The 14034-nt window shown below is 39.3% G+C and overlaps 1 protein-coding gene across 3 annotated transcripts in view; it reads right to left on the bottom strand.

Annotated features, from left to right (window-relative positions):
- The window catches only part of SPIRE1 (spire type actin nucleation factor 1), a 125812-nt gene that overhangs the window by 24961 nt on the left and 86817 nt on the right, over positions 1-14034 (bottom strand). For all 3 annotated transcript variants that reach the window (XM_086472628.1, XM_086472627.1, XM_086472629.1), the window contains exons 5-8: positions 10863-10946; positions 8757-8921; positions 2144-2230; positions 1628-1757 (exon numbers count right to left, since the gene is read on the bottom strand). In XM_086472628.1, coding sequence (XP_086328754.1) covers positions 1628-1757; positions 2144-2230; positions 8757-8921; positions 10863-10946 — 466 coding nt within the window. The remainder of the gene's footprint in view (positions 1-1627; positions 1758-2143; positions 2231-8756; positions 8922-10862; positions 10947-14034) is intronic.

The following is a 14034-nucleotide window of genomic DNA, read 5'->3' as shown; positions in this document are numbered from 1 at the left end:
AACAAAACCTCATAGTTCAAGATACGAAAAAATTATCTTCAAGACCATTGCTCTTTTTTTCTTCTTCATGCCAGCAGCAAATAAACACTTGGGAAATAAAATGTGCATTCATCCCCTTTTACACCTCCAGTAATACGGCATTTAATCCAAACAATTCTCTGGGCTGAAGGGCAATTACCACACTTCCAAAACTAAAAATTTAATTCTTTAACAAAAAATGAAGAATTGGTGGAAGACAGGTATCCCTCATTGGAGGCCATGCCCTGAAATCAGCCCAGGAAGTCCTAACCAGTAATACTCCAAAATTTAACATTGTTTTTAGAGACTGTTTACTAAATGGGCTTGATGTCATTTATATCAGTTGGAAATTTTAAAGATCTTGTAGATCGAATTTGCTGCCCCTGAGAGGACATGACTGTTCCCAGATGGAGAACGTTTAAAATACTGAAATTGAATGTTTGAAAGAAAAGTAAGGAATAGTTCCACCTTTTTACAAGCTTCCTACGTTTGGAAAGATGTCTAGGCCTATTAGAAATTTTAACTGATACAGCAAGCATTAACCGAATCCAAACCAGAAACTGGAAGGCCCAAAGAAATAATATTCAAAACATCATGCTTTTAAAAATGCACCCAAGCATTCATCAAACTCTACCGAGCACTTCAAAAACAATGCAACAAAGGAAGACTGATGAAATTGTTTTTCTCTGGAGACAATGGGTTGTCACAACCCACTTGAATCTGGAATAGTGCCTTTAAGTACACGTGGCAAGCACAAATATTATGCAAAAAGCAGCGACAGGGAGTACATATGTGGATTATTTCATGCTTTTCATCCGTAAGATGCCACTTCTGCTCTCCAAAATTCCAGCTAGCACAGTTTTCCTGATACAGATAAATACCGTGCTCTTAAAGAAACATAAGTCACAATGTAAGACTACATTTGTCATGCTTTTGTCATCAGAACCATTGAACTAATGCAAACTGGCCATCACTGGAAAGCACAGGATTTGTACAATCTCATAGTGGGTTGTTGAATATACACTGTGGACACGAAATGCTTTGCAGTGCAATCCTGAATTATTTGCCCACTGAAAATATATACAAACACATATGCCGTAACTTAGAAAACGAAGCTAAGATTTAGATTCAAAATAAAAGCAATAGATTCAGCAAACAAAATAAAAGCAGATTTTAAATTAAAATAAGGAAGGTGATGATGCTAACAACAGGAAACAGAGAGAATAAAATTAATTAAAAACAGACACGTAAAGAATACTTGCAGATATGCAAGGAATATTGCACTGGGGAGAAGCAATACCCATTCCATTCTGAGCAAATCTAACATCAACTGTACGTGCAACAAGCAATATAATGCCATTAAATTTATCTAATACTTACATTACAAACTTGAAGGCGATCAAGCTGAACCCTAGAGTATCTTATTTTTAAATATAACTTAGCACAAAGATTACAAAGCCCTAGCAAAGCCTGTAGGTTCTTTCTTTTTCTGAAGGGATGAGGTTAACTTTATCTTCCGTGGCACCTGCACAAACATTGCTAATACTGCTGCTTCTTATGTGGGAAGTTTTCTGTGGATGCTGCAGGTAAAAACTCGCCACGTGCTTACCCAGCCTGCTACGCCTTATCTCATCAGGTGAGACTGGACGTAACTTCCTCTCTGCCTTGATCTCCTCCAGTATCCTTTCGTGAAGGCTGCGGGGCCGTGGCGGGGTTGGTTTCAGTTTTCTTGCTGAGGCCTCAGGATATAAAGATAAGAGTGTTTACATAAAACAGTGCTTCCTTGAAAGTAGATTTCACACTTTTTTGGAAAAAAATGTGGAATGCTGTGATATGATTTTACATGCACTCAACTGTAAAACGCACATACATTGGAAAGAAGATGGTATTTTTTCCCAATTCATCATGATTTCCCAGAGATAAAGGGTTGCTGGTAATAACAGCTATTAATTGGTAAGTGCAAGATACTACACACTGTTCTTTTAAGAGATTAGGTTCTATATACAGAAGACAATATTTTTGAAAGCCTATGCCAGAAAATGTAGTATTTAACATATTCCCTGGACACAAACATGCTTTAAAAAGCCACATTTTTGTTAGGAATGAAGCCCACTGGATTACATACAGGATTTAATGGAGGCCGTGATCGGATGAAATCCAGGATTATTTCATGGGCACTCTTTTTTAATCGAGGTGGAATGTCACCATTGACCTGGAAAGGAGAAAGTGAAATACCTATTTCTGTGTTTTGCATTCATATTCATGCAGACAATGATCAACTGAAAACTCACAACCACCCTGACAGAGCTTGCAGTGTTCTGACACCTGCACCAGAACTAAAACCCCACCAGTCCTGAGCAGAACAACAATCCATATGCAGAGCACAGGCAATCAAAAACGTAGAAAATAGCTTTTCAGCTTTGCAGATAGCTGCAGAATAACCACCACGGCAGCAGCTTTAATGAGCCATACTTAGGATTTTTAAATGATTAAACAGGTCAAGGCTGCAATTGTGTCTATGGGAGAATACAGACAAAGAGTGTATCTTGCTTGGAGGAAAAGTTGCTAACGCCATTTTTAAGAACTATTTGAACCATGTGTCACTGCCAACCATTACACACTCTCTAATACTCTGTTCTTAGCCTCTGAGAAAACATGCATGCTCTTTAAGGACCCAGTTTTCTTGATCTCCTTACCATCTCCCAAGCACTGATGTGAAAGCAAAGCTAGACCTGGCACAATCACCAATGATTTGCTTGTAGCAACGGATGAAAAAATATATTCCCCTTGTTTTTTTTGTCTCTACAACCTGTCTCTGCTGCTCTGGCTATGAAGAGGTGCCCTTGTGTGCAAATCCCAGCAGAAGGAGAGGGAAGCCCTGAGCATGATTTCACAGCTACCTCGTTCACCTGCACTTTAAAGATTACTCAAGTATTAACAAAGTTTGTTAATATGTCTAGAAAGTAAATCACTAGCACGCCATGGCATGCCACTGCAAGGACAGGAATTGTGTTTCCTTGTTGTAAATCACGTATTTCTGTAGAATTTGGGCTGGGTGAGGGTTGTTTGCTTGTTTTTCTCCAGAGACAGACATTTCTTTCTCCAATACCTCATTTAGACATAAGGCCATATACAAGACATCACAGAAGTCAGCAAGTCACTATATGTACAGGACATAAAAGAAGGCAACAGAAGTTTTCCTATCCTGTGAAGATTTTATAAATCGTAAGCTGGGAATAAGTGTATGGATTTGCTTAAAACATTCACCTGTCAGGTTCAGTCTTCATACAGCACAGTGCCCAAGCACACTGTCAGGGATGAGAGAGCATCCTATGCTATATACATCCTTCTGGTACCTTCTATTACTACACAGTAGCTGGCTATCAGCCCTGTCCTCCAATTTAACAGAAATTCCTATCACACTGTATTTCTTAGACCAACTGTCCTAAATTTCACAACTTTTTTTTTCTTTTTCTTTCTCTTTTTTTTTTGTAAGGGTCAGTTTTCTCATCGTTCTTTGGGAGACTCTACTCATACAAGCAATGGAGCCAGAAAACAGATGTAAAGACAGCTCTGGTTTGTCAAATAACATGCGCTTTTGCTAACCAGAAGGAATGCTGCACTCAGAAAAATATGTTTGAATGCCCACAAGGTCACCTGAATATGATCCCTAACTGAACTTCAGTAACGCCCTGCAGCTTCCGTATAAGCTCTGCTCGCCTCAGACTTGCCCTGTTTCCAGGCTGAGGCAAAGCGACAGCCTCCCAGGGAAGATTCATCCCTTCCCCGATATGGAAGTGCCTGCAGAGCCCCTCCCAGGAAACATTTCATTGTCTTCCAGGGACTCTTTCTGTAGGTACCCTACCCCAGACATGGTCCAAATTCTATTTGTTCCCCCCACCCACCCCCTTAGCTTCCTTAGAGTGAATTTCATACAGCTTGGCACAGAATACTGAGCTGCTAAACTCTGCAACATGCATCACCTTCCTAAAAATAGTGCAGAAAAAATAAAATTGAAAAGGTTTATATTAACTGGTGATTTGACACTTTATGATGAGGAGGAGATTATTTTAAGTGGTGTGACTGATTTCTTGACTGAGCAATTTTTTGAGGCCAGCATGCTTTGCGGGATTATTAAAGAAATGAGAAGTCTTTCTTCCCTGGGTTACTGTTCATCAGACGCCAAAGTTGATAGCTGAAGTTGAGAGTTATTACCATCAGAATAGCCATTTTGTAAACTGATAATCCCCATTCCAGCCTTGGGGAACAACCCTCTGCACGTCAATAGGAAATAAATAATACATGGCTCTGAGCCTTTTGCCTCAAAGCACTCTATGCCCTGACTTAATGCCACCAGGGTATAATTAGTATCAGTATTCCCATTTGATTGGAAAAGGAGAAATGTAAGATTTGCTTAAGTGATTTTCCAGAGGACACACAGGGAGCTAGTGGTAAAGCAAGTGGCTGTTTCACAGCCAACAAGCCAAGAACAGGAGCGCTGGTGGCAGAACTCACCTCCTCATACTCGGTGCCCAAACAAGATGCTGAGAGGAAAGACACTGTTGGGAAGTTTTTATCCTCTCTGTCCACGCTAGATCTATTTCTTTACTCAGACTAACTCTCTGTGATGAGCAATTTCACATGCATCTTTTACTTTCAATTAATTAAAATTCATGGCTCTTGATTAAAGTCTAAATCAGAGATATATTGCACAGATGCCGCCACGATACATGCAGGGGAAAAAAAGAAAACAACCAACAAAATTATCTTTTTTTTTTCCGATACCAGATTGGCCCCAACTGCAAACTAGTATTTCAATAAATACCTCAAAACACTGTAAAACTATCCTAAGTTTTCATGTGTGTAAAATGGCTTTTGTACAACAGTATGCATTAAAACTGGCAGTGTGGGGAAAGCATAACCAATGATTATAAAAATCAACCAGAAATTTAGAGATCTAAACAGCTACAGCACAGAAAAATTACCATGTAATCATCTACTCACTTACAACCTGCTACCACCCCATTTTAATATATAAATATGGATATGCAGTTAAAAAAATAACTGCAAATGGTACTTATTAACCTTTGACTGAAGCTTAAGCTTTAACAACAGTGATCCCAAACAAGAAGTACATTGCACACGACTTTCACAAAAAATACATCCTTATCATTGACATTCAATTATCTCAGCCATTTATTTGTCCCACTATAAAAGCTGACAGCATTAAGTAGGAGAGTGCTATCTCTAAATAGTAGGCAACATGAAACTCATATTGTTTTGTACTACCTAGAAATTTTAATTTAAACTGAAACTGCATGGAAGACACTGAAACAGACAGAGGAGGCATGCTACATCACTTCCAGAACAGCTCACCATAAAGTTCTGTTGTGAATTAAAGCAGATATATATGTGCTGTATTTCATTATGCAGACAGTACAGGGCTTTTGTTAACACAGTGTGTATTTGACACCGCACAGCAGGCTCAAGCAGCAGTGGCCAAGAATGAAGTGCTTTGGTACTTCACATGCTGGGCCCCCAGTTCAAGAGGGACAGGGAACTACTGGAGAGAGTCCAGCGGAGGGCTATGAAGATGATGAGGGGGCTGGAGCATCTCTCCTAAGAGGAAAGGCTGAGAGACCTGGGGCTGTTGTGTAGCCTGGAGAAGAGAAGGCTGAGAGGGGACCTTATCAACACTTATAAATACCTAAAGGGTGGGTGTCAAGAGGATGGGGCCAGGCTCTTTTCAGTGGTGCCCAGCGACAGGACAAGGGGCAACGGACACAAACTGGAGCACAGGAAGTTCTACCTGAGCATGAGTAAAAACTTTTTCACTGAAAGGGTGGCAGAGCACTGGAACAGGCTGCCCAGGGAGGTGGTGGAGTCTCCTTCCCTGGAGATATTCAAAACTCGTCTGGATGCGATCCTGTGCGACCTGCTCTAGGTGAACCTGCTCTACCAATGTTCATGACTTTTTAACTTTTTGGGAGTAAATGCTTCGCAGGAGAAAGATGCTATTAAATCTCTCCAGGTAGACATTTAAAGATTACAAAATGCCAGAATGAACGTTATCTTTTTCCCCACAACAACCATAGAAACAAGGACTCTTGCACTGGGATAGAGAGATGAAATTTGAAATTATTTTCATATATACTGAAATAGAAATGCCAACATCACTGAAGCTAATGAAACCAGCTATTTACAAAAAGCCCAGAATTTGACATTTTACATCTTCAAAACATTTTGAATATTTGCACTATGACAGAAGACAGCCGAGAACAGACAGCTCCAGTTATTGGCATCTGTTAACTCAACACTTTTGATAGTCTGAAATACCAAAATAGCTCTACTAAGTAATGCACCTAATAGGAACATCTGTTCCTTTTCTACTTTCTACTCAGAGTACTGAGCAGTCAGGGATAGATCAAACAACTCTTTTAAACACAGCATTATATTAATATGAAGAACAGTAAAGACTTCATGTTGCATCTCTACTTCAAAAATTTACCTAACCTCTTGATATCTCTAGTAGCATATGCATTTCACAAGCTACCAAGGCTAAAAAGACTACCTATAAATTTAAAGCAAAAACTGCTTTTAGTAAAAGTTTTGCCAAACATCCATTCCGACTGATAGAAAGAAACATAATCCATCTTGCCACAGCTGCCTTAAAATTCAGATTTAGGATTCTTGTCCTTTTCTCCTCTTCTCAAGAAACACAACAGTTTTCTCTGATAGGAATACATATAATTAGCTTTGACCCATAACGGTCAGCTAAAAGATGCTGTATTTCTGCGATCTAACTAAACTTGTAATTCTATGTGAATCCTTCAGGCTCCACACATTTCATGTCAAGCTGCACTCTTATTATTGTGAATGCTTTGCACATTCTTCAAGCAGACCCTGCAGCAGAATCCAAGTTACTGAATGTAAGGTTTCTAATAAGAAAGAAGTTATTTTTCTAACACAATGTCATTAGCAGTTGTCAGACTAAGCTAGCAATTACATCACAGACAGCACTACAGGTACTGTACTTGCAGCTGATTGTAATCCCAACTCATGTTTATGCCTGGAGGTCACTTTGGACAGTCTACCTAGTAGACAAGATAGCAGGATAAAAATAGATGCTTGCAGGGATTTCGTATACAGCGAGAGTCTGGATGAGCAGAGGAGCAGCTGTGCCTTGCAGACCTACCACATAATGAAGAAAATCTCTTCTGAAGAGGCAGTAGCTTGCTCAGCAGAAGTCAAATTAAAGGCTAGTCTGACAAAAGCAAAATTAGATGACCCAGGGGTTCCCATTCAAACAAAACTACTATCCTGATTGCATGCAGTAATCAAGGTCCTGAGGGGACTGTTCCTCTTTTGCAGTGGGTAGTATGAACACGTAGCACAGTTCTCTGAATTGTTAGCAGAAAGACAGATAACGTCATTACCTGGGTATGTATTTTACCCCATTGATTTAACATTTAAGCGACATCTGCTGCGGAAAATAAATACAATCTGACACAGATCTGATACTGTCTAAATACAGATTGTGATTAGGAAGTACCTTCAGCTCATACATAAAAGGCATTTATATTTTTAACAGAATTCATTTATTTGCTCCCTGTGTAGCTGTTGCAATTTCTTCCTCCTTTATTCTTTATTTTAATGATCTCTGATAGAACAAACTACAAGCTTTCTGTCTCCCTCGTCTCCCTCCCCATCCACATCTCTGAATTTTTCTGGTGGAATCACAGCTTTCTCACTAACAAAGGTTGCATGAAGTTTTGTCAGGAAATCAAATACATTTGAATACTGAATATTCTAAGACAATGCTTCCATTGTCACTAGTAACAGGCAAAGATAAGTAAGTGCAAGGTATAAATACTGACATTGACCAAATACATGCCTCTGACAAAGAGATTTAAAATGTCCCACTAGGCATAAGGAGCCCTTTAGATCAGTTGCTAGCTTATCAGGAAGAACATCTTAATGTAGAACACAATATAAACCAAAAGAAAAGAAAGAACAAGGAGACACCAGTAAATATCAAATGGGTTCTGATAAAAAGAGTGCCTCAGGTTGATCTTACATACATTTTTATGAGTATCTAGGAGGAGGAGACCCATCAACACTCTCCAGCTTGCTTTGACATATTGTCTTGACTTGAAAACAACAGGATATGCTGAAAATAATTAAGCTCAACTTCTACAAATTGAAGATTTAAAATGTTTTACATAGCGTATTCCTTGAAAATTCATAAAAGATCATGGTAATGTAAGTTTCCAACAACTGTAGGTTCTCCTTTCCCATCACACTATCACTGAGGTAACGACCTGGTAGCATTTTACATTCTGGAATTCCAAAAATTATGTTGTAACTCAAGAAAAATATTCTCCCCAGTAAGAAAAGCCTAAAACAATCTCTCAGTGGAAAGCATGACAGGACTTTTGATATGACTCTTATGGTTATCATAAAACCAACCCAAGTCACTTGTTCAAGCATATGATATGTAGGTATGTCTTTCAGAATTTTAAACGTCTGCCATATGGAAAACAAAATACACCACATTTGTTGGTTTCACATTTTTCCCCTCAACGTACTACCTAAATTTAAGTTGCCATATAAAAACCATGAATAACACTATCCACATGAAATCTTAATTTCAAGGTTCTCAGAAAAAAAAGAGAAGAAGACAGAAAAGGAAAAGAACATTCCAGATTTGACAAATTCTAGTGATTCTTTTGACTTACCATGACCTTCCTTAAGGTATAGCGTTTGGATCTGATATCATCCATCAGCATTTCATAGGGTGTGAGCTGATATTCTATTGGGAGCGGGTTGTACTGACGCTCTTGAACTTTCTTAAGTTTAACACCGTTCCGTAAATCTCGCATCACTTGTACCCAAAAACGAGCCTGAAGAGAAAAGAGGGATAAATTTTATTTGATACCTTATCCTTGAATACCACCTCAGATTAAATCAAAGTTGTTCATTCCCCTTTCAGGAGACCACCAAATACGTACAGACGTACTATTTTATTTTTAACACAACAACCAAAACCCATTTTATTTTATATAAGCCTATTTTTAACCATCATGAACATAACAAAACTTCGTTGCAACTCAGCAGGACTGCAGAGTCTCACCTCAAGTGATGTTCATCTCAAAGATTTGAAATTCTCATAGCATACATCTACATTCCCATTTCAAATATACTGTACGCACGTCAGGAAAGTTTCTAGACTTACAGCTAATACTATATGAATTAAACCAGTGATTGAATCCGAAACGTTGTTTCCCTTAAGCCCAGAACTCTCTTGCAAATTTCCCAGCCATTGTTCTTCGAATAGAAATTTTGGAATGGACTCCAAATCCTAAAGTCTACCAATATCCTCTCAGTACTCATCTCCTTTTGCTCTGCCTGTAAGAGCACCACACACTAACACCACCCTCTTGTTTTCTCGGCAATGAGAATGGCTGGAGAGGAGGAAGAACAGGTGTTGGATAGAAGACTGGGAGATTGAAATCAAGTACTTCTAAGAATCTCATAGTATTCCTCTATAAACTAGCAAAAATAGTAACTAGCAAATAAAACAAGCTACTTTCTGCTAAGAGTTTCTCTGTAATGTTTTTCTTTCACCACTGGAGAAGCTCAGGTGGTGGCTCTGCCTACTGCCTGGCTGCCCCTCTGAGGGGCAGTCAGCATGATACCGGTCTAAATGTCCAGTCTTTATAAATTGCAAAAGCTTCTCTATGAAAACAATCTAAAGAAAAAATGTAATACTTGGATACTTGTGTTGTTTCATCTCTCTGCGAAGGAAGGCTGAGACTCCATTTGGTTCTAACTTGTCATAAGTGATATTAATTCATATCACAGAATCACAGAATGTCAGGGGTTGGAAGGGACCTCGAAAAATTATCTAGTCCAACCCCCCTGCCAGAGCAGGACCACCTAGAGTAGGTCACACAGGAATGTGTCCAGGCGGGTTTTAAATGTCTCCAGAGAAGGAGACTCTACAACCTCTCTGGGCAGCCTGTTCCAGCGCTCTGTCACCCTCACAGGGAAAAAGTTTTTCCTTATGTTCATGTGGAACCTCCTATGCTCCAGCTTGTAGCCGTTGCACCTTGTCCTGTCATTGGCCATCACCGAGAAGAGCCTGGCTCCATCCTCCTGACACTCGCCCTTTACATATTTATAAACATTGATGAGGTCACCCCTCAGTCTCCTCTTCTCCAAGCTCAAGAGACCCAGCTCCCTCAGTCTTTCATCATAGGGGAGATGTTCCACCCCCTTCATCACCTTTGTGGCTCTGCGCTGGACTCTTTCCCTGTCCTTGAACTGAGGGGCCCAGAACTGGACACACTATTCCAGATGCGGTGTTACCAGGGCAGAGCAGAGGGGGAGGAGAACCTCCCTCGACCTACTGACCACACCCCTTCTAATACACCCCAGGATGCCATTGGCCTTCTCGGCCACGAGGGCACATTGCTGGCTCATGGTCATCCCGCTGCCCACCAGGACCCCCAGGTCCCTTTTCCCTACGCTACTCTCTCACAGCTCAGTCCCCAACCTGGACTGGTCCATGGGGTTGTTCTTTCCCAGATGCAATACTCCACACTTGCCCTTGTTGTATTACATTAAATTTCTCCCTGCCCAGCTCTCCAGCCTGCCCAGGTCTCTCTGAATAGCAGCACAGCCTTCTGGGGTGTCAGCCACTCCTCCCAGTTTTGTGTCATCAAATGTTACAAAAAAACAGACACTGATTTTAACATAAACCAAACAACTTCAGGTAAGCATTATAAAGAAATATAAACTACTAGTAATGGTGCTGAATCACTATTCAATTGTTGTCTTACCCAGTCAGCATTTTTTAAGTCATCAAGATCTGTGCTGGATTCATCACTTGCCTCTTTGTCCATTTCTTGAATCTTCTTCAGATTCTGCCAATTAAAAAAAAACAAGTCAATAAATGAACGGTGGCATTACTGTCAAGAAAAACTGAAGCTTACTTTTTGACATCTATTGAATTATGTTGTTCGGGTATTCTGCTGAATGTTCTATGACTTGAATAGTAATACTGTAACTTGAAATACTATTTGAATATATTTCTCTTAATTGAAAAGTGGACTTAAATGCTGGTAAAATAAAATCTTACGTTTTGAGTATGAAAGCACTTCAGATAATAGCATGCCAGAGGATAACTATAGATAGAAATTTTAATATTTCTAAAACTGGGCTATGCACAGAAAAAACCCAACCACCTAGCAGGTCTGTTAAGCTACAACACTGAAAACGTTACCAACTTGGTAAGGATCCCATTCATACCAAAATTACTATTATTTGTTCAATTCAAACCAGCTCATTTTTGCAGAAGGAGAACTTCCCAGAAAGTTAGTTGGGAGGAGAAATAAGCTGTGAGAAATCCTTTAAACTGTATACTGACAGACTCACATATATACTGCAATTAAGTAGTCTGTATAACATGGTTATAAATTCTGAAATCTGAGTAATAAAATCATGTAAAGAAGAGAAACAGATCTTTCAAAGGTAAAAACGGCTATTTATGATCAAGATCAGATCATGTAAATATAGAAAAAAATTGTCTGCAAAGGGGCAAAAAAAAAGCTTTCATACTAACAAGAATATGAAAAATAATTAAAAGTTACAGCAGGCCAAAGAACAGGAAAGCTTGCACACAGACAAATGCAAGCAAAAGATTTAAAAGGCTGTGTCTTTACAGAAATAATCTTACACACATAACCACTGCATATTCAAAATGCTGCTTTTAGGTTTACTTCTATATTGAAATGTTCTGGAATCAGCAGTACAAAGAAATTCTCAATACTCCATATTCCATTTTTACAGAATTTTCCAGAAAGTCTTTAACAATGTTTAATTTGATCTATTTTCTGAGTACTCACTAATATATTCAAAATGGATAGTTAAATCCCCTGCTAGCTACTTGTTTATTTTATGAGATAAAAGCAACAGGTCTGACATGTTTTTATTTATCAAAAATCTTTTTCTCACTTTCAAGTACTCAAGCTCTTCCTTTAATGGAACTGAAAAATCAGTCCCAATTTAGCTTTTGAGCTTCCCAGAAAACTTAAAAATCAGCATATCTTGTAAAAAAAATTTTTTCCTGAAAATAGTTCCAAAACCGCCGACATTTCAGTGGAAGAAATAGAAACACTGGAAGAATGCTTAACCTGCACATTTAACAGAGTGCAAATATCTACCAAACCTGGTCACAGAGATAGCACAGGTGAGTCAGCCATCACAGTCATTTTGGAAAGAGAGCAGATGGGTTATTTATTTATTCATTTATTGTCTTATTTAAGAAAGTAACACACTTGCTTTCATATCAAAGAAGAAATACTACCATTGCCCTATAAACATAAAACACATAATTTACAGGAAGACTCTATAAAAACCGTAAATCACCTACGCTACAGAAGCAAATATATCACGGGACAATGTGGGAACGTTTTGGCAAGACTAGCAGTATCACCACAGGATACCCAACTGGGAAAGAATGTCTTTATGGAAACTTGTGTTGGTCCTGTTGCTGTGGTCAGCAGTCAGTCTGACACTTACAGGCAGTCATCCCTTTCTAAGGGAAAAAAAAAAAACGGAAAGAATGAGTAACATAAAGGCCTCGCTTATGAGTATTTTGCCATCCAGGGTTTCTTCTTCTCTGTATCACACAGTTGCAGTAATCCTTTCAAACACAGGATCTGCGAACTGTAAATTACTTGCTTTCTTGCAAACTGATAACATTTATTGATAAACTGCAAAACATAAAATCATTCTGATACTTTCTCCTTTTCCTCTTTGTAATCAAAAAGCTAACTTCAATAAACGAGCTCACAACTGCCAGATTTGCTCCCTTCCATTCTGGAAGGTACGCATTAATTTTTAAAAAATTAGCATGTTCCAGCTGCTTAACCTTTACTTCGACTGTCCAACAAGATTTGCAGCAATTACCCATCTCAGCAGCCATGTTCCCCACCATACGGTTTACTGGGCTGGTTTATGCCCTTTGGCTCACGCCTTTGGCTGACATAAATATTCCATGAAGCTAAAAAGATTACAACCTGTTTTTCTTAACAGCAGAAAATAAGAAGGGAAAAAACCCATAACCCAAACAGCTGAAAGATCTTCCAAATAAGGCAACCATCTAATTAGTTTCTCTGGAACATAGCTAGAGGGAGAGTTTCTACCCGAGAAAGCACAGGTGTAAGTGATGCTGGCTACACGGGAGAGTTGCAAGAGCGAAACCTGCCAGCCAAGAGGTAAGTCTCTCAAAGTGCAGTTTTATGATCCAAATGAGCTGATACAGCCAAAGCTGGGCTCCTACTCTTCCCCATCCTAGCCAAGTGCTCCAGCTGCTTCCCTCACACCAGCAAAGACCTGCACTTCATAGGGATAGTCCATTCCCCTCCCTGGCACCCAGCTCAGGCCCCTAAACACAGCTCACCATGCAATTAGTGAAGAACAGTAGAAAAGAAAGGAATTTCCATCATTACAGAAGTTGGAAAGCTTTGGAGGACTGGGGAGAAAAATAAACAGTAAGTGTTCTACCCTTGCAGCCAGTGCTTAGGAATGCTTCTTTAACTCTTCTCCACCTGTCAGGTGCTGCTTAGGAAGGAATAAATTCACTGTGACAAATGACTATGTTTAAACTTCTAGACTAACTGAAATATTATCATTTCCCTCCAGCACCCCCAGCTAGCACCAGTGGCTTTCGCATCTGTTTCAATCGTAAATTATGGAAACCAACACATTTACAATACAAGAGACCATTTGTCAGAACTTAGCTGTGATCCAAAACCTGCCAGTAACCTCAGCAGCTGTAGCCACTTGTACTTACCCTTGGGACAATGGCTTAAAAGCCATTACAGTATAATAAATATATGGCCTAAATGGGTTTGTGTTTCAGAAAACAGAAGCAAAAGGGTTTTTCTAAACAATCCCAGAACCTCAGACCCATACCACAGACCAGATTCACCTATTACAGCCTCAGCG

This window comes from Leptosomus discolor, chromosome 13, assembly GCF_034619465.1.
Source record: "Leptosomus discolor isolate bLepDis1 chromosome 13, bLepDis1.hap2, whole genome shotgun sequence".
Taxonomy (NCBI): domain Eukaryota; kingdom Metazoa; phylum Chordata; class Aves; order Leptosomiformes; family Leptosomidae; genus Leptosomus; species Leptosomus discolor.
This window is presented reverse-complemented; position numbering and strand designations above follow the sequence as displayed.